Here is a 26,822-nt window from a genome sequence, read left to right on the forward strand (position 1 = left end):
CTGGTCCCAACATATCTATGCAGTTATAAAGAAGGCAAGACAGCGACTATACTTCATTAGGCATTTGAAGAAATTTGGTAATGTCAACAAATACATTCAAAAACTTCTATAGATGTAGTATGGAGAGCATACTGACAGGCTGCATCACTATTGTATGGGGGGTGCTACTGCACAGGCTGAAAGAAGAAGTAGAGTGTTGTAAATTTAGTCAGCTCTACCTCGGGTACTAGCCTACAAAGTACCCAGGACATCTTCAAGGACTGGTGTCTCAGAAAGGCAGCGTCCATTTTTAAGGTCCTTCAGCACCCAGGGTATTGTTAAATATATATATAATATATATATATATATAATATATATATAATTTCTGTTTTGAACAATTTTTAATCTATTCAATATATGTATACTGTAATTGATTTACTATTATTATTATTATTATTATTATTTTATTATTATTATTTCTTCCATGTGAAAGGTGGCATTTCTAATTAGGGATAGCGTCAGGGCTGCAGAAAAGGAGGAAGTCATGGAGGGATGGTCTACTGACTCAGTGTGGGTGGAAATCAGAAACAGGAAAGTGGCAATAACTCCACTGGGTGTTTGTTTTTTTGACCCCCCCCCCAATAGTAACAGGGATATCGAGGAACAGATAGAGAGGAAGATTCTGGAATCGTGCAATAATAAAAGGGTTGCTGTGATGGGAGATTTTAACTTTCTTAATATTGATCGGCATCTCCTTAGTGCAAGGGGTTTGGATGGGGCACGGTTTGTTAGGGGTTATCAGGAAGGTTTCCTGATGCAATATGTTGTTAAGCCAACTAGAGGAGAGATTTTACTTGATCTGGTATTGGGAAATGAACCTGGTCGGGTGTCAGATCTCTCCGTAGGAGAGTATTTTGGAGGAAGTGACCACAACTTGATCTCCTTCACCAACTTCAGCTGGAGTGGGTTAGGAGCAGACAATTTGGGAAAACATTTAATTGGGGTAGGGGGAAATGTAATGCTATTAGGCAGGAACTTGGGAGCATTAATTGGAAGCAGATGTTCTCAGGGTAATGCACAGCAGAATTGTGGAATATGTTCAGGGAACAGTTGCATGAAGTTCTGCATAGGTATGTTCCATTGAGCCAGGGAGAGGATGGTATGTTAAAGAACCACGGTGTACAAACGGTGCAGAAAATCGAGTTAAGGAGCAAAGAAAAGCTTACAAAAGGTTCAAGAAACTAGGTACTGTTAGAGGTATAGAAAGTTCCAAGGTTGCTCAGAAGGAGCTTAAGAATGGAATTAGGAGAGCCAGAAGGGACTATGAGAAGGCCTTGATGAGCAGGATTAAGAAAAACCCCAAGGCATTCTCTAAGTATGTGAAGAGCAAGAAGATGAGCCATGTGAGAACAGGACCAATCAGGTGTGATAGTGGAAATGTGTGTATGGAGATGGAGGAGGTAGTGGAGGTACTTAATAAATGCTTTGCATCAATATTCACCAGGGAAAAAAGACCTTGGCAACTGTGCAGATGGCCTACAGCAGACTGAAATGCCTGAGTATATAGACATTGTAGTGTTCTCATTCAGGTGTAAAAACTCTGAACCAAGCACTGAGGTGAACTGTAGTCAATGAAGCAGGATCCCAGTAAGATTAACCCTTTACTGTTCACTCTTCCATATTAACGTTGCTTCTATGACGTTTCTTAGTGCGTAGAATGAAAACTTTTCTCACGCTGAACCTGCACACACAAGCTCCCTTGCCCTTCCCGTTTTTCCAAACCAGTATTTTCCCACAAGACGCGGCAAAACCAGGTGTGACGTCATCGCATGCCACGATACACCACAGACAACGAATTTACTTTCAACAACCTTAACTTTAACTAGAAAATAATTACAAATGAATTACTAAAGTAGAAATGTAATAAAGCTAAACAAAAGCCTTAGGGCAACACAGACATTAAGAAAGACGATGTGTTGGTGGTTTTGAAATGCATTAAGTTAGATAAGTCACCAGGACCAGATGAGATATACCCCAGGCTACTGTGGGAAGTGAGGCTGAGCCTCTTGCAATGGTCTTTGCATCGTCAATGGGGACGGGAGAAGTACTAGAGGATTGGAGGGTTTCAAATGTTGTTCCCTTGTTGAAGAAAGGGAGTAGAGATATCCCAGGAGTTATAGATCATTTGAGTCTGACTTCAGTGGTTCGCAAGTTCTTGGAGAAGATCCTCAGAGGCAGGAGTTATGAGCATTTGGAGTGACATAATCTGATTAGGGATATTCAGCATGGCTTTGTCAAGGACAGGATTTGCCTCACAAGCCAGATTGAATTCTTTGAGGATGTAACTAAACATATTGATGGAGGTAGAGCAGTAGATGTAGTGTGTATGGATTTCAGTAAGGCATTTGATAAGGTTCCCATGTAAGGCTCATTTAGAAAGTAAGAAGGCACGGGATCCAAGGAGATCTTGCTTTGTGGATCCAGAATTGGCTTGCCCACAGAATGCAAAAAAATGAAAAAGTAGAAGGGTGGATTCGTAAGTTTGCTGATGACACAAAGGTTGGGGGTGTTGTGGATAGTTTTAAAGTGTTTTGAAATAGGTACCGAGGCAGCATAATTTAACGGCTTAGAAACAGATACCGAGGGGTTTCCAGTGACATCATCGTCGAGAATGGCAGCTTAAGTCACTAGCTCCTCCGAAAAAATGCGTATTAAGCCTCGTTAACCCATCAGATGTACTTCGTAGTATTTTTTGAAAAATATTTGAACTGAAAAGAGGGGCAAGAATGGAGAAAAAGAATGGAAATTAAAAAGCAACAATGCGGAGCCTGCGGCCGAGAAGAGTGCAGCAAGCGGCTCTCCTACCCGACCGCGTGCTAGTGAGGTGGACACTGAGCCTCGTTCAGGCGAAGCGGTGAATATGATCGAAATCCTGAAAGAGATAAGGGAGTTCCAGAAAGAAATAAAGCAGCAGCTGCATGATATTAAGTCAGAGCTCGCCAACGTCAATCAAAAAATAGCGGTGGCAGAGACTCGAATTGAGAAGGTGGAAGATCGCGTTCAAAACGTTGAACAAACACTGAGTAAGACGATAAAAATATTAAATCACCAAGAAGGTAAACTGCTTGACCTGGAGGGAAGATCACGGCAGAAAAATATCAGAATATACAACGTTCCCGAAGGAGCGGAGGGCTTGTCTATGACAGAGTTTGTTGCGCTGGAGCTTCCCTGAACTATGGAGCTGGAAATCGAAAGAGCACATCGCTCGCTAGTCCCGAAACCAACCCAGGATAAGTCATGTTCAATAATAGTTAAATTCCTTCGGGTACAGCACAAAGGCGGAGATTCTACGAAGGGCCTGGGGTAAGAAGAAAGCATTTTTAAATGATAAAGTAATATATTTAGATTACCCCCCCCCTGCCCCCGCGGTCCTGCAGAAACACAAAGAATACTTTGAAGTAAAGCGAGTACTAAAGCAAAAAAAGATTAGATTAGATTAGATTTCAAACTCCGTACCCTGCTAAACTTCGAGTGTTTTATGACGACGGGACGTGGTTGTACCAGACAGTGGAAGAGGTGACTACAGACATGAAGGCCAGAGGGTTGCCCGTCAGTGTGACCAAACCCTGGCAGAGGAATTATCCTGCTCCACTTGGGAAATAGTGTGAGAATTGAGAAGGCAGGAGACAGGAGGAGGCCGAGAGAAATACATCAGGAAGAGACCAGGAGTTTCCCAAGGACAGTCCTCACCCCCTTCAGAAGAGCCATAAGGTTTGGCTAACTTTAAAAATGTTGAGAAGCTAAACGGAAGCAAAAGTAGATGGTGGTATACCTATCTCGAGAAATACTTATTATAATGTGAATTTTTATTACTTAGTTGTTATTCTTTATTCGCTCACTTACTCCTTTATCCCCACCAAAATGAGAATATATATATATATGTATGCATATATGTGTATGTATGTAATATATATGTGTGTGGGTGGGTGGGTGTGTGTGCATATATATATATATGTATATATAGTAGGCGTACACAGGGAAATCTTTTCTGTGTAATGGATTTGTTCACTGACTTTTATGAATACTGCAATGGGGACCCTCAACTCATAAGTAGGAGGGGTTATCCCCCACAGCTAAACATTTCCTCTAGCTCAACGCAGGGTCATTTACTAGAGACCTCAGCCTTGGATTCACACATTCGTTGCCATTTGTGTTATTATTTGTGTTTCCTGGTTCTTATTTGTTCAGGGAGTAGATCGATTAAGTTTTATTCTAATTTCAATGATACATTGACAGATAAATACAGATGGCTAAGGACAAGGTAACATTCATTTCTTTTAATGTCAATGGGCTATTAAATCCAATTAAACGTAATAGAATTTTATCCAAAATGAAAAAAAGAACAAGCCCATGTAGTATATTTGCAGGAAGCTCATTTAAGTGATAATGAGCATAAAAAACTAAAGAGAATGGGCTTCACTAATTTGTTTTTCTCCTCATATAAATCAGGATATAAGAGAGGAGTTGCTATTCTTATCTCAAGTAAGCTAAATTTTGAAAAAGTATTCAAAATGGAAGATAAAGAGGACAGATATATTCTGGTAAGGGGGAATACAGATGGCAATTCAGTTACTCTATTGAATATATGCGCACCCCCGGGAAGTGATATTGGTTTCTTTCAGAAAATTACTAATATTATGGTAATGGAAACAGAAGGCCTCCTGAAATGTGGGGGAGACTTAAATTTACAATTACAACCAAACTTAGACTCTTCCAATAGAAAAACCTATGAAACAAAATCTTTGCATAAGAAAGTTAATACACTTTTTGAGGATGTTGGTTTAATTGATATATGTAGGGAGCTTTTCCCCGACAGAAGGGATTACACTCATTATTCTGCTCCCCATTCTGTATATACAAGAATAGACTATTTCATAACACTTGGAAAAGACAAAGACAAAATAAACACTTGTGGAATTGGGACAATAGATGTAAGTGACCATGCACCTATATATTTATCTTTTGATTTTGACCTACAACCGAAGAATACTATTTGGAAACTAAATTCAAGTCTACTCAATGATCCGTACTTTAAGGAACAAATTAAAAAAGAAATTGGTCTCCACTTAGAATTTAATGATAATGGAGAGGTTTCACCTCCCATTTTATGGGATACTCTGAAGGCGGTCTTCAGAGCGAAAATTATAGTGATATCTTCATACAAGAATAAGGAATAAAACATTAGAGGAATTACAAAATAGGCTGAAGGAACTAGAGAAAAAACACAAATTGAATTTGGCACAGGATACATTAGGGGAAATTAAAAGGATTAGGAATGAAATTAACAGTTTGACTATGCAAGAAACCAGGAAAAATTTAATGTTTCTGAAACAGAGACATTATGAAAGTAGATCAAAATTTATGAAAATACTGGTGTGGAAACTGAAAAAAAAAGATAGCAGAAAATACAATTCATAGAATTAGGGACCCAAGAACGAAAATGATAAAAAATAAGCTAAGTAAAATTCAAGAAGCTTTTGAAGTGTTTTACAAAACTCTATATTCCAAAGTTCCAGGGGGAAGCATAACCCAAATTGATACCTTCTTGAATTCTCTAGAGTCACCCACTGTAAGCGAAGAACAAAATAGAATGATGACTGCTGACATAACTGAAGTGGAATTAAAAGCTGCAATTAGTAGGCTTAAATTAAGCAAGTCACCAGGATCAGATGGGTATACGGCAGAGTGGTACAAAGAATTAAAAGATCAGTTAATTCCTGATTTACTCCCCACACTGAACTGGGCTCTAAAGAAGGCACAAATGCCATCCAGTTGGAAGGAAGCGATAATCTCAGCTGTACCGAAAGAAGGCAAGAATAAAATGGAATGCAGGTCATTTAGACAAATATCCGTTCTTAATGTAGATTATAGGTTATTTACTTCCATCATGGCCAAATGATTAGAGGAGTTTCTACCCATCCTGATACATAATGATCAGACAGGTTTTCTACAACAACGCCAGACACAAGACAATATATGAAGGACACTTCACATTATGGATCCTATACAAAAAAAATAAAATCGAAGTGATAATGATGAGCGTGGATGCTGAAAAAGCATTTGATTCAGTTAATTGGAATTTTCTTTACAGAGTTTTACATAGATTTGGTTTCCAAGACACAATTATTAAAACTATACAGACACTATATGACAATCCTACTGCTAAGATTAAAATCAATGGATATTTATCAAATAGTCCTACCCTAGAAAGGGGCACGAGACAGGATTGTGCATGGTCACCGTTACTCTTCGCATTGTATCTGGAACCATTAGCTCAATACATCAGACAAAATGAAGATATCAGGGGAATTACTATTAAAGGGGCAGAGCATAAATTTGCTTGTTATGCGGATGACATTTTGATCTATCTAGGGCAAACAACATACTCTTTACCTAAACTGATGCAATCCTTTGAACAATATGGTCAATTATCAGGATACAAGATCGACATAGATAAAACCCAATTACTTTCATATTACTATAGCTCACCAAGAGAAATTGTAAGTCGATACCCCTGGGCATGGCACACAGAGTCTTTCAAATATTTTGGCATCATTATGCCAAAAGATTTGGCAAAATTATCAGAATGTAATTATCAGCCTTTATATTAAAAAATTAAGGAAGATGTGGCAAGATGGAACCTGATTCCTTTTTTCAGTCTCAGTTCAAGGATTGAGTCTATTAAAATGAGTATACTGCCCAGACTGTTATATCTCTTTCAGACCCTACCAATAGAGATTAATCAAAATCAATTCAATGAATGGAACAAGATGTTATCAAGGTATATTTGGCAGGGTAAAAGGCCTAGAGTTCATCTCAAAACTTTGCAATTAGCAAAGGAAAAGGTGGGATGGGGCCTTCCTTCTCTTAGAGATTATTATTTTGCAGCACAGTTGAGAGCTGTGATATGTTGGTGCAACCCATCATATGACGCTCAATGGAAAAACATTGAGGAGCGGGTACTTCCCATCCCCATACAAGCAATTTTGGTTGATAACAACCTGCGAAGGTACATAAATACTATTGCTAACCCATGGGTAAAATTGACTCTTAAAATATGGAAAACTACTATAAAAGAATATAATCTAGAGGGAGATATTGCAATTCTTAAATGGTGTGCATATGACTCGGATTTTACACCAAATAAACTGGATGCTAGATTTAAGGACTGGACAGCTAAAGGAATAACAGTTCTTTGCAACATAATGAAAGAAGGAACACGGTTCAGTTTTGAAATGCTTAAAGAGAAACACTTATGAGAAAAACAAGATTTTTATCGGTATTTGCAGATGCAACAATATGTTAATAAGATGTTTAAAAATGTAACCAAGGCAAATACATGCTTGATAGAGCTCTTTAGAAAAGCATATAATTCAGATAATGGTAGTAGAATAATTTCAAGCATGTATAAGGGGTTGTCAAATCTTAAAACACATTTGACTTCATACATTAGAACAAAATGGGAGAAGGAAGGAGGGATAATTATATCTGAGGAAGAATGGACAACAATATGGAGGTATCAATGGAAGTGTACCAGTTCACAGAAATGGAGGTGGTTTGGATAGAAAAACTTGATAAGATATTTTATTACACCCTCTCAGAAATCCCATTATGATAGTAACCTCCCTGCTTGCTGGAGAAATTGTGGAAATCAAAATGCAAATCATTATCATTGTTACGATTGTGGAGTAACTCTGAGGGGCCGAAGGGTGCAAAGTCACCCCCTCCTTTTTGAGAATCGCAAGATCACTATTATTTCGGGTCTGAGACCCAGGAAATGAGAGAGATATACATCATGTCAATAATGAGAGAGAGAGATGCAGGATCACACCAAAATCTCATCCTTAATATTAGTCTCCAACACTTTCCCAACCACTGAAGTCAGGCTAACTGGCCTATCATTTCCTTTCTTTTGCCGTCCTCCCTTCTAAAAGTGTGCAGTGACATTGCAATCTTCCAGTGGTCCAATACCAACTCTCACCTACCTATTACTCTATATAAAACTAAAAAAACTTTTGATATTCTGCTTTAGATTATTGCAACTCTGCCCTTACATTTCATCTTTTCCTTTCATAGTGTTTTTTTAGTTGCCTTTTGTTGGATTTTAAAAGCTTCCCACTCACTTTTGCATGGCTTTTATGCAGTCCATAACTTCCCTTGTCAGGCACAGTTGGCCACCTCTGCCATTTGAGAACAAATTCTTCTGAGGGAAATATCTATCCTGTGCCTTGTGAACTGTTCCCAAAAACTTCCACCATCTCTTCTCTGCCACCATCCCTGCCAGTATCCTCCTCCAATACACCTGGGTAGGCTCCTCTCTCATGCCTCTGTAATTCCCTTTATTCCACTGTGATACTCATACGTGTGACTTATTTGACTCCTTCAAATTGCAGTATGAATTCAATTGTATTATGATCACTGCTTCCTAAGGGTTCCTTTACATTAACTTCCCTAAGAAAATCTCAGTTATTACACAACACCCAATCTAAGACAGCCTTTCCACAAGTAGGCTCAAGCACAAGTTGCTCTAAATAACCATCTCGCAGACATTCAATAAATACCCTTTCTTGTGATCCACCACCAACCTAATTTTCCCAATCCCCTTGCGTATTGACATCTCCAATTGAAGTTGTGTCATTACCTTTATTCCATGCCTTTTCCAGCTCTCTTTGCAATCTCAACCTCATATCCTGGGTACTTTTTGGAGGCCTATATGTGATGTCCATAATGGTTTTTTTTTTAACCCTTGCGATTTCTTAACTCCACCCACAAAAATTCAACATTGTCTGACCATATGACTCCTCTTTCTAAAGATGGAATTCCATCTCTTACCAACAGAGCTTCTCCACTGCCCATAGCTTCCTGCCTATCCTATGAATACAACGTATATCCTTTGATGTTAAGATGGCAAATATGGCCTTCCTTCTGCCATGACACCGTGATGCCCACAATGTCGTACCGACCGATCTCTAATCACACCATGAGTTCATCCACCTTATTCTGAATGCTATTGGCCTTTAAATACAGCACCTCCAGTCCTGCATTCTTTGCCCTTTTGCATTTTGCCTCTGGGTACAATTTAACTCTTTGCTCTGTCTGCATTTGTACCCAATCATTGGCTTGTTCTTCCTTATCTTCATGTTACATCCATCAGCTACTTTTAACCCTGCTGGCTCATCCTTAGCTCTATCATATTGGTCTCCATCACCCTGCCATATTAGTTTAAACCACTTCCAACCGCTCCAGTAAACCTCCAAGTGCACCAAATCCTCATCGCTAATAATGGACTCCAACATCTTCCCAACCTCTGAAGTCAAGTTGACTAGTCTATAATTTTCTGTCTTCTGCCTCCCTCACTTCTTAAATAATGAAATAGTTTTTGCAATTTTCCAATCATCTGGAACCATTCCAGAATCAAGTGATTATTGAAAGGTCATTCATAATGCCTCCATAAACTCTTCAGCTATCTCTTTCAAACCTGAGGGTGCAATCCATCAGGTCCAGATGACTTATCTACCTTCAAGCCTTTCAGCTTCCCAAACATCATCTCCCTGCTTCACTCTACCCCACACTTCCCAATTTGTAGCATGCAGCTGGTGTCTTTAACAGAGAAGACTGATGCAAAATACTGATTGAGTTCATCCAACATTACTTTACCTCTCATTGCCACATAGCAAGCATAATTTTCCAATGGTCCAGTATCAAACCTAACCTCTCTTTCACTTGTTATATGTCTGAAAAAGCTTTTGCTATCCATTGTTATATTTCCACTGTTTATCTGTTATTATTATTTAGGGCTAACTTACCTCATATTTCATCTTCTCTCTCCTTATTGCTTTTATAGTTACCTTCTGATGGTTTTTAAAATGTTCCTAATCCTCTAAGTTCCCACTACCTTTTGCCCTTTCTTTTGCTTTTATTCTGTCTTTGACCTCTCTTGTCAGCCGTGGTTGCCTCATCCTCCCTTTGGAATACTTCTTCTTTTGGATGAATCTCTCTTGACCCTCTAAGAGCATCAATGAAATATATTACAATCATTATGTAAAATTAATGGCTAATTCATGCTGAACAAAGCACTGAACCAGAGGAAGGTGTTTAAATCACAACCAATATCTCTGGAAGGGAAAAAGAGTTCTAGAGTGTCATCGGAAATAAATGTCACTTGTTGTCAATTAAGCACATTACAGTTGTTATAACATTGTAACAGTCCAATTCTGCACAGCATATTCGACTGTGATTTCAATGAACCAGAGACAGGTGTGCAAATCTTACCGTGGTTACTGAGGGATTAAATTCCAGGTACTTAAATAAATCTGGATTTCTATAAAGATGGTAGCATGCAAACTGTGAGCCATTTGGGAGCGTACCTGCTGCTGTTTTAATGTGAACGCATCAATAAAGCTCCTTGGATCATTTGCATCCAGTGTCTGGTAGTTCTTGGTTACAAAGTTTTTTACAAACCCACAATTTAAGTTTCGATTTTTCAGCATTTTCTTGTGTGAACCAGGTAGAAATCCCAGTATGGGAAATGCATTATAAAGCTGTAACGTAAAAACATTGCTATCAATATATTTGTTCTGAAATACAAGGAAGTCCTGATGGGTGTTTACAACCTCTCTCTATCCCAGGTATGGTTCTAGAATGCTTCAAAGCAGCCACTGTTATTCCAATCCTCAGGACATCAGCAGCAATATGTCCTAATAACTACAGACCTGTGGCACTCACTCCCATAGCTGCCAAGTGCTTGGGACAATTGGTCATGTCCCATATCAAGGATGTCATGCTGGTTACCTTGGACCAGCATCAGTTTGCCTACAAGGTGAATAGATCAACTGAAGGTGCCATTTCTGTCGCCCTCCACACCGTCATGGAACACCGAGATCACAAAGACAGCTACATCAGGATGTTTTTCATTAATTGCAGCTCTGTCTTTATTAAAACACTACCAAACAAGTGCTGTCAAGCTCCACAGTCAAGGTCTTGGCACATCAACCTTCAATGAGATCTTGAACATCCTATTTGTTCCCAGATGGTGAACCAAGTCAAGTGTGCCTTAACCCGACTCACAACCCCCCAAACCTGAACACCGGTGTCCCACAGAGGTATGTTCTGAACACAATTGAGTATTCTCACTGCATCTATACCTGCCCTCTTGCTCATGTTACAAACTCAATCATCACATTTGTAGACGGCACTAAACCCAAGAAAGAACAAATCGGGAGGAGGTGCCGAAACTCTGTCTGATTGGTGCAGGAACCAGAACCTAGCACTCAACATCAAGAAAACAAAATATGATAATTGACTTCAGGAAGGCAAGATGTCCTGACCAAACAAGCCCTGTTATTCATAAATGGTGAGGTAGCGAAAAGGGATTCCAGCTTCACGTTTTTGTGGATTAACATCACTGAGAAACTTTCTTAATCTGTCAAAACAACCACGATAGTAGAGAGGGCACAGTCCACAGCAAGGAAGACTATCATGTCATGCAGCGGGATCTGGACCAACTACAAAAATAGGCTGAAAAATGGCAGACGGAATGGAATGCAGACAAGTGTGAGGAGTTGCACTTTGGGAGGACTAACCAGAGTAGGTCATACACAGTGAATGGTGGGGCTCTGAAGAGTGTGGTAGAACAAAAGGATCAGGGACTATAGGTCCATCATTCATTGAAGGTGGTGTCACAGGTTGATATGGTTGTAAAGAAAGCTTTTTGGCACTCTGGCCTTCATAAATCAAAGTATTGAGTAGAGGAGGTGGGATGATATGTTGATGTTGTATAAGACACTGGTGAGTATTGTGTGCAGTTTTTGTCACTTTCCTACAGGAAAAAATACAGAGGAAAGTTATAAGGTCATTACTGGGTCTCGGGGTCCTGAGTCTCGGGGTCTCGGAGCACTAGTAAGCTAGTGCAGATCAACATGTGGCTGAAGACATGGTGCAGGAGGGAGGGCTTCAGATTTATAGATAATTGGGCAGTTTTCCAGCGAAGGTGGTTTACATCTGAACTGGAGGGGGACAAATATTCTTGCAGGTAGGTTTGCTCGAGAGGCTCCAGTGGATTTAAACTAGATATGAGGGGGGAGGGGAACCAGAGTGTAGGAACAGATGTATGGGAGAAGGAAGAAAAAGAAGACAGTAAAGTTCTTTGTACTGTTAGAGATAAACAGAGAGGAAGAGGTAGAGAATTTCTTAAATGCATTTATTTTAATGCTAGGAGCATTGTAAGAAAGGTGGATTAGCTTAGAGCATGGATTGATACCTGGAAATATGATGTTGTAGCTATTAGTGAAACATGGTTGCAGGAGGGGTGTGATTGGGAACTAAATATTCCTGCTTCAGGTGTGATAGAAATGGAGGGACAAGAGGGGGAGGTGTTGCATTGATTGTCAGAGAAAATATTACAGCGGTGCTCTGGCAGGATAGATTAGAGGGCTCGTCTAGGGAGACTATTTGGGTGGAATTGAGGAATGGGAAAGCTGTAGTAACATTTATAGGGGTGTATTATAGACCACCTAATGGGGAGTGAGAATTGGAGGAGCAAATTTGCAAGGAGATAGCAGATATTTGTAGTAAGCACAGTGTTGTGATTGTGGGGGATTTTAATTTTCCACACATAGACTTGGAAGCACATACTGTAAAAGGGCTGGATGGTTTGGAGTTTGTAAAATGTGTGCAGGATAGTTTTTTGCAGCAATACATAGAGGTACCGACTAGAGAAAGGGCAGTGTTGGATCTTCTGTTAGGGAATGAAATAGGTCAGGTGACGGAGGTATGTGTTGGGGAGCACTTTGGGTCCAGTGATCACGATGCCATTAGTTTCAATACAATCATGGAGAAGGATAGGCAGGTTCAGTATTGTCATTTAAAGTAAAATTGGATAGGTATATGGACAGGAAAGGAATGCAGGGTTATGGGCTGAGTACGGGTCAGTGGGACTAGGTGAGAGAAAGCATTCAGCATGGACTAGAAGGGCCGAGATGGCCTGTTTCTGTGCTGTAATTGTTATATAGTTATGGTTATATGGTTTATTCCTTGGAACGTAGAAGATTGAGAAGAGATTTGATAGAGATATACAAAATTATGAGGGGAATAGATAGGTTAAATGCAAGCAGACTTTTACCACTGTGGTTGGATGGGAGAATTATAAGTCCTGGGTTAAGGCTGAGAAGTGAAAAGTTTAATTGAAACATGAGGGGAAACTTCTTCACTCAGAGGATCATGATAGTGTGGAACAAACTGCCAGTGCAGGTGGTCCATGCGAACTCAAGATCAATGTTTAAGAGAAGTTTAGATTGGTATATGGATGTTTGCAGTATGGAGGACTATGATCCCAGTACAGGTCAATAGGAGGGAGTAGCAGTTTAAATAGCTCAACATTAGCTTGATGGGCCAAAGGGCCTGTTTCTGCATCATACTTTACTATGACTTTAGAACCGTGATAATACCACCAGAGGGTCTTAAGGAGAGCTAATCTGCCCAAAATTTCTGCCAACTTTTATCCAAGTGTGCAAAAGAGAGCATACTGGCAGACAATGTCACAGTGTTGTACTCTAGCTGCAGTAAGACAGATCACACAACACTCCAATGACTGATTAGTGTGGCTCAGCAGATCATTATCAAAATTTTCACACCACCTTTAAAGTTTATACCTCAGGCAGTTAATCTGATCAACCATTCTAGTTGGAACCCATACCTTGCTCTATTAACCCCCACTCCTCTCCCATCTTAATGTATTGTAAACACTTAAAACCACTTTTATAATTTTGTTTGCATTGTAAATATATGCTGTTATTTATGGATTTCTGCACATTTTATTCGATATCTTTACTTGAACCTCTAAATTTATATTTCATGTAATTATTTATTCTTTGCAATCATTGAATATTGTTTTCTTGCCATGTCAACACACTGACCATACTGGACCCATACTAGAAGGTCAAAACACTGCTTAACTCTGTCACGAAATGTCAGAATGACTGGGCTGCGAGAATCCTCTCTTCCGTAAAGCATTGAACAGGCTGACAGGGCTTCCATCTAGAAGATTGACCCTCTTCGAAATAAGAACTAAAACTCTGAGATGGAAAATGAAGGCAACACTGTGGCTGAAAGGAATAACTAAATATAAAACGAATATTACTCGTCTTCAGAGTCAATTGACTCGACAATCTAATTTGTCAGGCAAGGCTGAATGCAAGCAGGCAGCGATTTGTTGCTGTGATTCGCTCAAGTCAAGCCAAGCGCTATGACCAAAAAGAATGGAGTTAAATCACAATGAAATGGTAGTTTGCTGACACGTGCATATACCGGCGCATCTGCTGTATTTGTGTGTTGCCCAATCCGTGGTTGTGATGCACCATTTTGAGTTACTGTCACCTTCCGGTCAGCTTGAACTGGCCTGGACATTCTCATCTGACCTCTCTCTTTAATAAGGCATTTTCGCACACAGAACTGCTGTATTTTTGCACACAGAACTGGATGTATTTTTTGTTTTTGATTTTGCACCATTCTCTGTAAACTCCAGAGACTGTTGAGCATGAAAGTTCCAGCAGATCAGAAGTTTCTGAGACGCAGAACCCATTCCATCTGGCACCAACAATCAATACCAATGACCATAGTAAATTGGAAGGAGATGCTGGCAGGGATGACAGCAGAACAACAATGGCTTGAGTTTCTGGAAAAATGAGGAAGGTGCAGGACAGATTTATTCCAAACACAAAGAAATACTCAAATGGGAAAATAGTACAGCCGTGGGTGACAAGGGAAGTGAAAGCCATTGCAAAAGGAAAGAGAGGGAATGCAACAAAGTAAAAATTAGCAGGAAGATAGAGGATTGAAAAGCTACAGAAAGCAGCTCAAAGATTAATTAGGAGAGAAACAATAAAATATGCTAGCAAACACAATCGAGGTGGATAGAAAAAAGCTTCTTCAAGTATATAAAAGATAAAAGAAAGATGACAGAGGATCTAGGACCACAAGAAAATGAGGCTAAAGAAATTAACGATGTACAAAGAGATGGCAAATGAACTAAATGAGTATTTTGCATCTGTCTTCGCTATGGAGGACACTAGCATGTGCCAGGTGTTGAAGGGTGTGAGGGAAGAGAAGTGAGTGCAGTTACTATTACAAAGGGAGAAGTTGCTCAAAAAGCTGAAAGACCCAAAGGTGCAAAAGACACCCACACCAGATGAACTGCACTCAAGGGTTCTGAAAGAGGTAGTGGTAGAGATTGTGGATTTTCAGATGGCCTTTGACAAGGTGCCACATGAAGCTGCTTACCAAGTTAAGAGCCCATGCTGTGTTTCTGAAAAGTTACGAGCATGGTGAGAGTATTGGCTGATTGGTTGGAGTTAGCGAGTGGGAATCAAACGTTCCTATTCTGGTTGGTTGCCAGTGACTAATGGTGTTCCACAGGGGTCGGTGTTGGGACTGCTTCTTTTTATACGGTATATCAGTCATTTAGACAATGGAATAGGTGGCTTTGTAGCCAAGTTTTCAGATGGTACAGAGATTTGTGGAGGGGCAGGCAGTGTTGAGGAAACAGGAAGGCTGCAGAAGGACTTAGATACATTACAAGAACAGGCAAGAAAGTGGCCCAATTCTGTTCCTGCATCTTATGGTCTTATTCCATGGTCCAGATCACATTTCCTCCCCTTTCTGATACTTGGTCTGAACGACAACTGAACCTTTTGGTCATGTCAGCATGCCCCCATGCATTGAGTTACTGCCACCTGATTGGCGGATCAAATATTTGCATTAACGAGCAGGTGTACAGGTGTATCACCTGGAGTGTATATTTACAATTCTGGTGAATGATGAGATTTACCTGAACCACAGGAGAACCAGCAAGCTGAAAGTTTTCATTCACTCTCTTTACCAAAGCAATGAATGTCTTGTCTTCATAATCAAATCTATCACCAAAAACTATGGAACAGATGATATTGGCCACAGCAGCATTTAACTGAATGGTTGGATTGAATTCTTGGCCTGCAGAAACACAGATCATTGACAAGTTACTGACAATGCAGAATACCGCTGGACTCTTTATTATGTACCCCAAATAGTATTTCAATTTCCTCTTTTAATTCAGCATATATCTGTTTTTTTTTCCTTTTTGATTTCTGTAAGTTGTTTGGGTTTTAAATGGATATATCCATCAATTACATAATAATTTTTGTGGTAACCACTTCATCTTGTATTGCCACAAGGAACCCAGAGCTTCTGGGGAGAGGGCTCCAACTCTGATCCAGGCATTCATTTAGTTGTCACTGACTTGATACCCGATTTTCCTCCACTTCTGAAAATTAGAGGGCAGGTTTAAAGCTGAACAAAAACATTGGGGGCTTAGAGAGTCGGCCTGGAAATGCCTTGGTAATTTTAATAGGACGGTTGTTTTATTTTTGATTGTTAATAGACATGGGGGTTATTGTACAACAACGTTTCATCAGATGTTGAAGGAATTTCACAAGTATTGGGTGTAGTTTATATATATAAGTATTTCTATTAACCATGAGTGAGACTGAATTAAATCATTTTTGGTAATTACTAGACAACGGAGTGATGCGTTGGGGCACCCTTTGAGAGAATCGAAATAGAGCTGCCCAGTCCTGCCCTTTTGCTCCGCTTGGTGTCGCTGCTGAGGCTGGCCGTGCACATGCGTCGTGGTGTCGCGTCCCGATATCCATGATGGTGGATCGGCTCTCAGGTGAAAGCGGGGCTATTGATTTTGGCGAATGAGCAATTTTATACGAATATGTAACGCTGAACTTTGCCTGCATTCTGTAAGTTAGCGCATTTTAAGTCGATTTAGCAAAAAAAAGTGCCGCTGTAATGCACCATTTCCGCTAATTGGAGGTCGCAAAACAGTCAAACAGAGGACGAGAGTTTTAGTAGTATATAGATTATAAAATGATGAAAAAAGTTCTGCTTTTCTCTAGGTTGAATTAGATTTATAGAATTCATGATCAGTTGTTCTTCACATCCTTTCACACCCTTATGGCACCCTTTCTGCTCTTCTCTGAGTTTACTGCGGTTATAAGTTTGTCGTGATCATTTGCAAGATGCACGACGTTACAATTTTATATATTGTTTATAAACAATTAATAGGATGATATTTTGATAATAGGGCATCAGTTGTGATTTCTCTTTTAGGCAAGCGATATGCTTTACCTTCTTTCCAAAATTTGGACACTTTTTTCAGGATATTTAAGAAAATTATAGATATATATCAGTAGTTAAGGATGAAAACAAGCAAATTTTTTATACACCAATAGTCATGAATACTATCATTGCTGCTACTTTTCCAGTTGGGGTAATTTATCTATCTACCTATATACTGTATACTATATATAGGTAGTATATATAGTACCTGTATACTGTATGCTATACTGTATAGTTTGACAAACAAACTGTTTGTCTGTTTGTTGCCTCCAATTAGCACAAATGGTGCATTACAGCGGCACTATTTCAGGCTAGATCGACTTAAAATGCGCTAATTTACAGAATGCAACAACCTGAGCCAATCCCACCTTTCATGGAAACTGCGACATGACACCACGACGCATGCGCACGGCCAGCCTCGGCAGCGCCTGACGATGCTCACAGCAGCGACACAGTGATCGGGCAATTTTTGGAGTGAATAAAGACGAAGTCACACAGTATTTGACAGGCATATATATTGGGCCCTCTGAAGCTGTCTGTTCGATACTTGGATTTCCAATTCACAAGAGGGAACCAGCTGTTGTTCGCCTTGAAATGCACCTTCCCCAACAGCATCAAGTATTCTTTCGAGATAATGCTGCTGTGCAACTGAATAATGATATGGCAAGAACCAGTTTAACGGAATTCATGGATCTTTGCACTCGCGATCCATTTGCAAGAACCCTGTACTATGCGGATCTTCCCAGATTCCACACTTGGACTAATAAGAGATGGGAAAGAAGGAGAATGGGGAAAAGAGTGGAGGAGTACTCCGGGATTTTTGAAGCAAATGTTCTGGGTCGAGTGTATACCGTTTCTCCATGACGTGGTGACCTCTACTATTTGAGAGTTCTTCTTCATCACATAAAAGGACCAGTATCTTTCGAATCATTGAAAACACATGATGGAGATATCCTTCCATCATTCAAAGATGTCTGCAGAGAGAGAGGATTGTTGCAAACTGATGATCATTGGCAGCAAACTATGGAAGAAGCAGAGAGAACAAGAATGCCCAGGCAGTGAGAGATTTGTTTGTCGTCTTGCTAACCAACACTGAAATCAACAATCCACAGCAATTGTGGAACCGGTTCAAGAGTGCAATGTCTGAAGATTTCTTACAAATGGAGAGGAGAACTATCAATGATTCTAATATCATGATCGATGAGAGGCATTATGGACAAGCTCTTCTGTATTTCCAACAGAAACTTGAGAACTTGGGCAAAACACTTGAAGAATTTAACTTGCGAACACCAAAAAATGGTACAATTACTCAAAGTGCTGGCAATCTGGAATTATTGTGTGAACTGCAATACAGCAGAGATGAACAGCAGGAATTTGTTTCACAGAAGGAGCCCCTATTGAATAATGAGCAAAGAGAAGTATATGAATATGTGTGCGACTGCTTGGAAAGGAATCTCTCTTCAATGATTTTCATTGATGCACCAGGAGGAACAAGCAAGACATTTATCATCAACTTGATCCTCGCTAAAGTTAGGGGAGATGGAGGTGTTGCTATTGCTGTAGCATCATCAGGTATTGCAGCAACATTGATGCCTGGTGGTTAGACAGCGCATTCAAAGTTCAAAATATCTCTCAAAGTCAATGAAGATGCCTTTTGTAACATTGATAAAAACACCAATACTCCAAAATGCGAGGCTTATTGTCTGGGATGAGCCTATTGTCTGCCCCATGATAAGGCGGGAGAGCTTCGAAGCCATGGACTGGACTCTTGGTGACGTATGTGGCAAGAATGAGGCCTTTGGGGGTATTTCAACCATTTGCTGTGACGATTTCCGTCAGCTTCTAGCAGTTGTGAAACGCGGAAATGATGCTGATGTGGAGAATTCATGCATAAAAAAACTCCTACTTATGGAGAAGCTTCATCCAGTTTCAATTGAAGAGAAACATGCGATTGAGTGAGGGAGAAGAACGATATTCTGAGTTCTTATTGGATGTTGGAGAAGACAAAATTGAGAAAAATGAAAACGATTAAATTGAATTACCTGAAGATATGATTCTGCCAGAAAAACTATGGAAGAAAGCATTGATTTCATCTACCTGACATTCGACAATCCTGCAGAACTGTTCTCGATGAATTCTATCTTGTTTCCTCTTAATGAGATGATGCAAAAAATAAACTTCACATGCATTAGACTTTTCCCTGGAATCATGAAAGAATACTGTTCCTTCAATGCCATAAGCGAAGTAGCTAAAGCCACTCATTTGCCAACAGAATTCCTTGACTCAGTCAAACTCTCTGGATTGCCACCACATAAACTGGAATTGCAGAGGGGATCTCCTATCATTTCAATGAGGAACTTGGATCCACCAAGGCTTTGCAATGGAACATGAATGATGGTGGAAGAACTGCACAGCCATCTCATCGTAGCAAAAATAAACATTGGTGCATTCAAAAAAGACATTGTCATGATCCCAAGAATTACTCTCAATTTATCAGAAGGGGAAGATGTCCCTCTTCAGCGGAGCCAGTTTCCAATACAATCATGCTTTGCTTTGACTATACATAAGGCCCAAGGCCAAACCATGGAGAATGTGTTGATTTATCTGGAGAATCAGGTATTCCAGCATTATCAGCTGTATGTAGCTTTAAGCCGGGGGAAAAGAAATGAAAATGTTAGAGTATTCTGGAAGGGTGGGAGATCAACCAGAAATTCTGTCATCAAAAGTGCCCTTCGTTAAATGAGGAGGAGCTGTATTTGTCCTGCTACACTTCTTTCTTCTTTAATAAACTGAGTTTTTCTTCATTAATTTCCAAAGCACATCACATCAGATTGCACTGCCTTTCTCTCAAAGTGTGCCCCAACAGGTCACCCTGTTGTCTAGTTGTTATTATCTGTTCATATTTACACAATTAGCATCATTGGTTGTTGGTCGGTGTTTGTTTGAGTGTTGTTTTTCTTTGATTCTATTGTTTTTCATTGTTCTATTGTGAATGCCTGCAGGAAAATGACTCTCGGGGTACTAACTTGTGACATAATGTATATGTACTTGGACTCTAAATTTACTTTGAAAGTACAGAGGAAATGTTAGTAAGTATTCCACAGAGAGTGGTGAGTGCATGAAAAGTGCTGGTAGAGGCAGATTTATTAGAGACATTTAAGAAACTCCTAGATAGGCACATGAATGATCAAAAAATGGAGGGCTATGTCAGAGGGAAGGGTTAGATTAATAATCTTACAGTAGGTTAAAAGGACAACACAATATCCTGGGCTGAAGGGCCTTCACTATGCTATAATGTTCTATGTTCTATGCTTTTTATGTTTACTCACTTGGACTTACCTTTATGGGATTCAAACATTTTTATCAGGAAATGGGCTTCCTCAGTGATTTTATCTTCAATAGTTTTCTTGCCCATCCCAAAGTCCCGTAGAGTGGACATGGTGAACCTTCGCATTTGCCTCCACGATTCGCCGTTTCCAAAAATAATCCCTATAATTATTGTGACAACTTGTCAATGCAACCTGCTACCCAAATTAAAACTGGTCAAAAATGAGTAAATATGTTTTCTATCTAATGGAGTTATAAATGCTGACCTATTACCTCCAGACTCACGTTAGGCAATTCACTACTCAACTCTTAATTTAGAGCTTGCATTTTATTGTCTCAATACAAATATCAATTGCCAGAGTAGGTTGTACACATTGAATGGTGGGGCTCTGAAGAGTGCGGTAGAACAAAAGGATCAGGGAATATAGGTCCATCATTCATTGAAGGTGGTGTCACAGGTTGATATGGTTGTAAAGAAGGCATTTTGACACATTGGCCTTCATAAATCAAAGTAGCGAGTACAAGAGATGGGATGATATGTTGATGTTCTATAAGAGACTGGTGAAGTCTAATTTGGACTAATGTGTGCAGATTCCATCACTTTCCTACAGGAAAAAATACAGAGAAAATTTATTATGATGTTACTGGGTCTGGAGGTCCTGTGGTATCTGGAAAATTTGAATAGGTTAGGAGTTTATTCCTTGGAACATAGAAGACTGAGAGGAGATTTGATAGAGATATACAAAATTATGAAGAATATGGATAGGTTAAATGCAAGCAGACTTTTCCCACTGTGGTTGGACAATTAAAAGTCCTAGGTTAAGGCTGAAAGGTGCAAAATTTAATTAGAACACGAGGGGTAACTTCTTCACTCAGCGGGTTGTGATAGTGTGGAACAAGCTGCCAGTTCAGGTGGTCCATGCAAGCTCAAGTTCAATGTTTAAGAGAAATTTGGATTGGTATATAGATGATAACAGTATAGAAGGCTCTGTTCCCGGTATCGGTCAATAGGAGTAGCAGTTTAAATAGCTCAGCATTAGTTAGATAGGCCAGAGGGCCTGTTTCTGTGCTGTACTTTCCTATGAATTTAGAACAGTGACAATACCACCAGAGGGTCTTAAAGAGAGCTAATCTGCCCAAAATTGCTGGCCAACTTTTATCCATGTGTGCAAAAGAGAGCATACTGGCACACACTATCCCAGTGTTGTACTCTAGCTGCAGTAAGACAGATCACACAACACTCCAATGAGTGATTAGTTTGGCTCAGCATATCATTACATCTCAACGAGCAGAAATGGAGACAATCTGCAACCTGCTACCCAAACTAAAACTGATCAAAAATGCTTTCTACCTAATGGAGTTATAATGCTGACCTATTACCTCCAAACTCAAGTTAGGCAATTCACTACTCAACTCTTAACTTAGAGCTTGCATTTTTTTGTCACAACTGTTATGTGTGCTGAACAAACCAGATGAAAATGGGGTCCAGGGCTGACCCCCGCCCCCCCGGGAACTATGCTGCTAATGAGAGAGAGAGATGAAGAACAGAGGTAGAGGCATCTGCTACAGATGAGGGAGACAGAGAGAGACGAATGATTTATGTATTTTGGCTTCTTCACTGATTATTTACCTTTTGCTACAAGGACACTTCTTTGCTCGTTAACATTCCTGAGGCGACAGCAGGAAGTGGCCTAGTTTGATGGACATGTTGAGTTGATAGATGGCTGATACCCCGTCAGTGGGGATAAAAGATGGGTCTGGGGAGACACCCTCAGACACACCAGTGGACACTGAAAGAGCGTTGTGCACCCACAGGAAGGTGGGGGCCTGGAGGATCGGTTCAGGAGAATCGGTCTGGAGCACGGTGGATGAAGGTAGACCGGTGGGGACTTGTGTGTGTGTCCGCCCTTGCTTGGGTGACGAGTCCATCACTGAAGAACGATCTAGCCTGGAACAGAAGGGTCATCACCAGTGACCCCAACGGTACAACGGAACAAGAAGACGACGGAAGGTTTGCCTGCTGCAGCTGCTCATCTCTTGCTCGCTCTCGCTCTCTCTCTCTCTCTCTCTCTCTCTCTCTCTCTCTCTCTCTCTCTCTCTCTCTCTCTCTCTCTCTCTCTCTCTCTCTCTCTCTCTCTCTCTCTCTCTCTCTCTCTCTCTCTCTCCAACATTGCAACACAACAACAAGCAGCTATGCACGAACTGAACTGAACTGAACTCTATATTCTCTTATGACAATTCATTTACCCCTAGAGTTTGATAGAGCTTGGTTTTGATTATTATTCCTGCGCTTCTGTATTTATTATTGCTAACCTGTTTTATATGTATATTGGCATTTTCAATACTGTATTGCTTAGTTTACTAATAAACTCCTTTAGTTTCAGTAGCACCAGACTCCAACGTATCATTCCATTTCTGCTGGTTTGTTAACCCAGTTACGGGGTACGTGACAAATTGGGGGCTCGTCCGGGATTTGATTAATAAAAATTTGGGGGGGGGGGCCAGTGAATCGGGGTAGAATTCCCTTATCTGATCTGGTTGTGTGAGAAACCAGAAAGGCAGATAGCAGAAATGGTTGTTGACGAGTTTCTGTTAAGTCCGGACCCTGTGGGTTTAAAGAAGGCTAAAAAGTCTGAGTTGTGGGAAATGGTGGAGACTTCGGAACTCAAGGAGGTTAAGAAAGGGATGACGAAGGCTGAGATACAACGTAAGATAGCTGAACATTATGTCATGATACAGATATTCAAGCTGGAGGTGTTAGAACACTTTCCTGTAGGGAAAGGGGAGGTCCAATTATGTCTAGAAGAGAAGCGGTTGGAGGGAATTAAGTTGGAGGCATAGGAGGCAGAAAAACTGCGACAGTTTGAGAGGGAGAAATGGCAATGCGTGGATAGCGGGACAGACCGTGGGGAAAAGTTTAATGTTAGTCAGGAGATTAGGTTGGTACCCTCCGTTTGAGGAGACGGACATTGATCGGTACTTTTTGCATTTTGAAAAAGTGGCCACAAACCAGAAGTGGCCTAGAGATAAGTGGGTGGTGTTGTTACAAAGTTACTTAAAGGGAGGGCTCAACGAGCATATGTGGCGTTGTCTGCGGAGGATGCAGAGGATTATGAGGAAGCAAAACAGGCTATCCTTCAGGCCTATGAGCTGGTACCTGAAGCATATAGACAAAAGTTCGGGGACTTAAGGAAGCAGTGGAATCAGACGTTCACAGAGTTTGCCTACGAGAAGTGTGTGTACTATGACTGCTGGTGCACTGTAGAAGAGGTGGAGGAGGATTTCTACCACCTAAGAGTTGATCCTGATCGAAGAATTTAAAGGTTGTGTTCCGGATAATATCCGGACATACCTGAACGAGAAGAAGAATAAGTCCATATCAGAGTCTGCCAAGCTAGCAGATGAATACACCTTAACCCATAAGATAAAATTGTCCCCAAATAAGAGCTACCAGAGGGGTAGTAGGGATGGTAGAGAAAGCCCACTGGCTAAGTCAGAGAATAAGCCGGGAACTAGTGGAAAGGGTAAGGAGGAGGAAAAGCAGGCTGGAAGGAAGTTTGCCAGCTTTATGTGTTATAGTTGTGGGAAAGCTGGTCACATAGCATCTAAGTGCATGGCTCGAAAGATGGAGACAGGAAAAGAAAGACGATAACCCCAACTGGTTGCATTGAGCCGGTCAACAGACCGATGAGGAGGGCAAGGTTAGGTAGAGCTCAAGAGGGGCGTGAGAAGTTTATTTCAGAAGGGATGGTATCTGTGAGGGAGGGAGAAACCCCAGTTCCAGTGCGGATCTGGAGAGATACTGGGGCTGGTCAGTCATTGATCCAAAGGAAGGTGTTAGAATTCGGTGCTGAGACCGAGACTGGGGAGTTAAATGTGATAAAAGGTATCGGAAAAGGGACTGAGGCCGTACCTTTGCACAAGATATTTCTGAAATGTGACCTGGTATCTGGACCAGTCAAAATAGGGGTGCGGTCTGAACTACCGATGGATGGTGTGAACGTCCTACTCGGTAATGACCTTACAGGTGGGAATGTGTATTCAGCAGTGATGCTGACGAGCAAGCCTGTAAGTGCAACGGTACAACGGAACAAGAAGACGACGGAAGGTTTGCCTGCTGCAGCTGCTCATCTCTCTCTCTCTCTCTCTCTCTCTCTCTCTCTCTCTCTCTCTCTCTCTCTCTCTCTCTCTCTCTCTCTCTCTCTCTCTCTCTCTCTCTCTCTCTCTCTCTCCAACATTGCAACACAACAACAACTACCTCAGCACGAACTGAAATGAACTCTATATTCTCTTATGACAATTCATTTACCCCTAGACTTTGAAAGAGCTTGGTTCTGAGTATTATTCCTGCACTTCTGTATTTATCATTGCTAACCTGTTTTATATGTATATTGGCATTTTCGATACTGTATTGCTTAGTTTACTAATAAACACCTTTAGTTTCAGTACCACCAGACTCCAATGTATCATTTCAGTTCTGCTGGTTTGTTAACCCAGTTACGGGGTACGTAACACAACACAAATATCAACAAGTGACAGAGCAGTGTAGTGATTCGCACAAAGGTCTTCAGTGCAGGCGACCCAGGTTCATTTCCTGCCAATGCCTGTTAGGAGTTTGTAATTTCTCTCCATGATCATGCGGATTTCCGTGGCTGCTCGGGTTACTTCTGGACGAAAGGTGAACTGGTTGATGGGTTAGTTGCTCATTGTAAATTTTTCCATGATTAGACTGTGGTAAAATCGAGAGGTTGCTCAGTGGTATGGCTCAAAGGTCAGGAAGCGCCTATTACATATGAATATAAAAATAGAAGCAGGAGTAAGCCATCTAGCCCATTGAGCCTGCTCCAGCATTAAATAAGCTCATGGCCGATCTGACCGCAGGCTCATCTCCACCTTCTGGCCTTTTCCCGTGACCATTCATTCCCCAACTATACAGAAATCTATTCCACATTGTATCTGAATCAATCAATAAATGAATTAACAAATAAGCTTTAACCGAGGCCAGGAAATTAAGCCATGCATTCTATACTTCCTGTTCTGCCAGTACCGTGCTCAATGACTGAGGAAGAGCTCAACAAGAAGTGATGATTTCACTTCGCTATGTGGCTGAAGCTTAAGAGAAACAGCACTTCTTGGCAGTTTTTGGACCTGGTTGTACCCACTCGGTGAACAAATTTCATTCAGAAAGGTGAACGAAAATAAGGTAGGAACAAATGGAGAGGCCGTTGTATGAGTGGGCTAGTGCTGGAGTGCCATTGGTTCACTGGGCTTTGGCAATAACAGGGTGATAAGTTTCTTTTCCTTCTTTATTCTTCAGTCCTCATTTGTTAGGACCCGGTTAGTGCAGTGAGAATGGTTCTGGGGCTGTGTTTTGTTCCGTATGTGAGATGTGGGAATCCTGGGAACCGTCCAGCCTCCCCGATATCCACATCTGCATGCAGGTGAACCGAGGTTCAGCTCCTCAGAGAGCGTGTTAAGGAACTGAGGCAGCAGCTTGATGAGCTTCAGCTCATACCAGACAGTGAGGAAGTGATGGATACTCCTAGGTAGCAGGAGGGAGTTACCTGGATGACAGTCAGGGGAAGGAAGAGAATTAGACAGCCAGTGCAGATACTCCAGTGGTTGTTCCTGTCAATAATAATTATACAGCTTTGGATACTGTTGAGGGGGTGACCTACTGGGAGGAACCACAGTGTGCGGGTGATGACTGCAGGACAAAAGGTGTTACACCTGAGCATCTGACAAATGTCTTATCTGGAAAAGTGTCTCTAGTTCAGCAGATGATCAGTGGAGGCCTTATTCTGTCCACTTATAAGTAGTTTGATCCGGCTATTCCTGAGCAAAACTAGTTCGAAAAATGGATGTTGCAGAACAGTCTCACAAAATGATGGCTTTCATTACTTCTACCACATGGCTAGAAGAAAGATATTTGGTTTGCCATCTTCCACTGTCCTTGACTTATTACATTTAATTACTTTTAATTATAATTAATTGCTTCATGGCCAGCAATACAACATATCTATAACAAACATCAAGAAAACATCTTGTTCTTACATTCCCATACAATCCTTCCTTGGCCATGTCTGTCCAACAACATGCCTGGACTAGGGCAAAATTACAGTAGCCAGTGATCCGAATACTCTGCATATCTTCAGTAAGTGGGAGGAAATTACAGCATCTGAGAGAAACCCACACAGTGACAGGGAGAACTTGCAAACTCAACATAGGCAGCATCAGAGATCAGAATTGAACCTGGGTCTGTGGAGCAGAGAGGCAGCAGAATTTACTCACTTATCCAT

At 40.8% G+C, this 26,822-nt stretch overlaps 1 protein-coding gene across 1 annotated transcript in view; it reads right to left on the reverse strand.

Annotated features, from left to right (window-relative positions):
* Window positions 1–26,822, reverse strand: part of LOC140736323 (uncharacterized) — an 80,670-nt gene that overhangs the window by 51,669 nt on the left and 2,179 nt on the right. Inside the window, exons 3-5 of the mRNA XM_073062328.1 lie at window positions 20,536–20,685; window positions 15,863–16,023; window positions 10,407–10,580 (exon numbers count right to left, since the gene is read on the reverse strand). Coding sequence (XP_072918429.1) covers window positions 10,407–10,580; window positions 15,863–16,023; window positions 20,536–20,685 — 485 coding nt within the window. The remainder of the gene's footprint in view (window positions 1–10,406; window positions 10,581–15,862; window positions 16,024–20,535; window positions 20,686–26,822) is intronic.

The sequence above is a fragment of the Hemitrygon akajei genome, chromosome 11, assembly GCF_048418815.1.
Source record: "Hemitrygon akajei chromosome 11, sHemAka1.3, whole genome shotgun sequence".
Lineage (NCBI taxonomy): Eukaryota > Metazoa > Chordata > Chondrichthyes > Myliobatiformes > Dasyatidae > Hemitrygon > Hemitrygon akajei.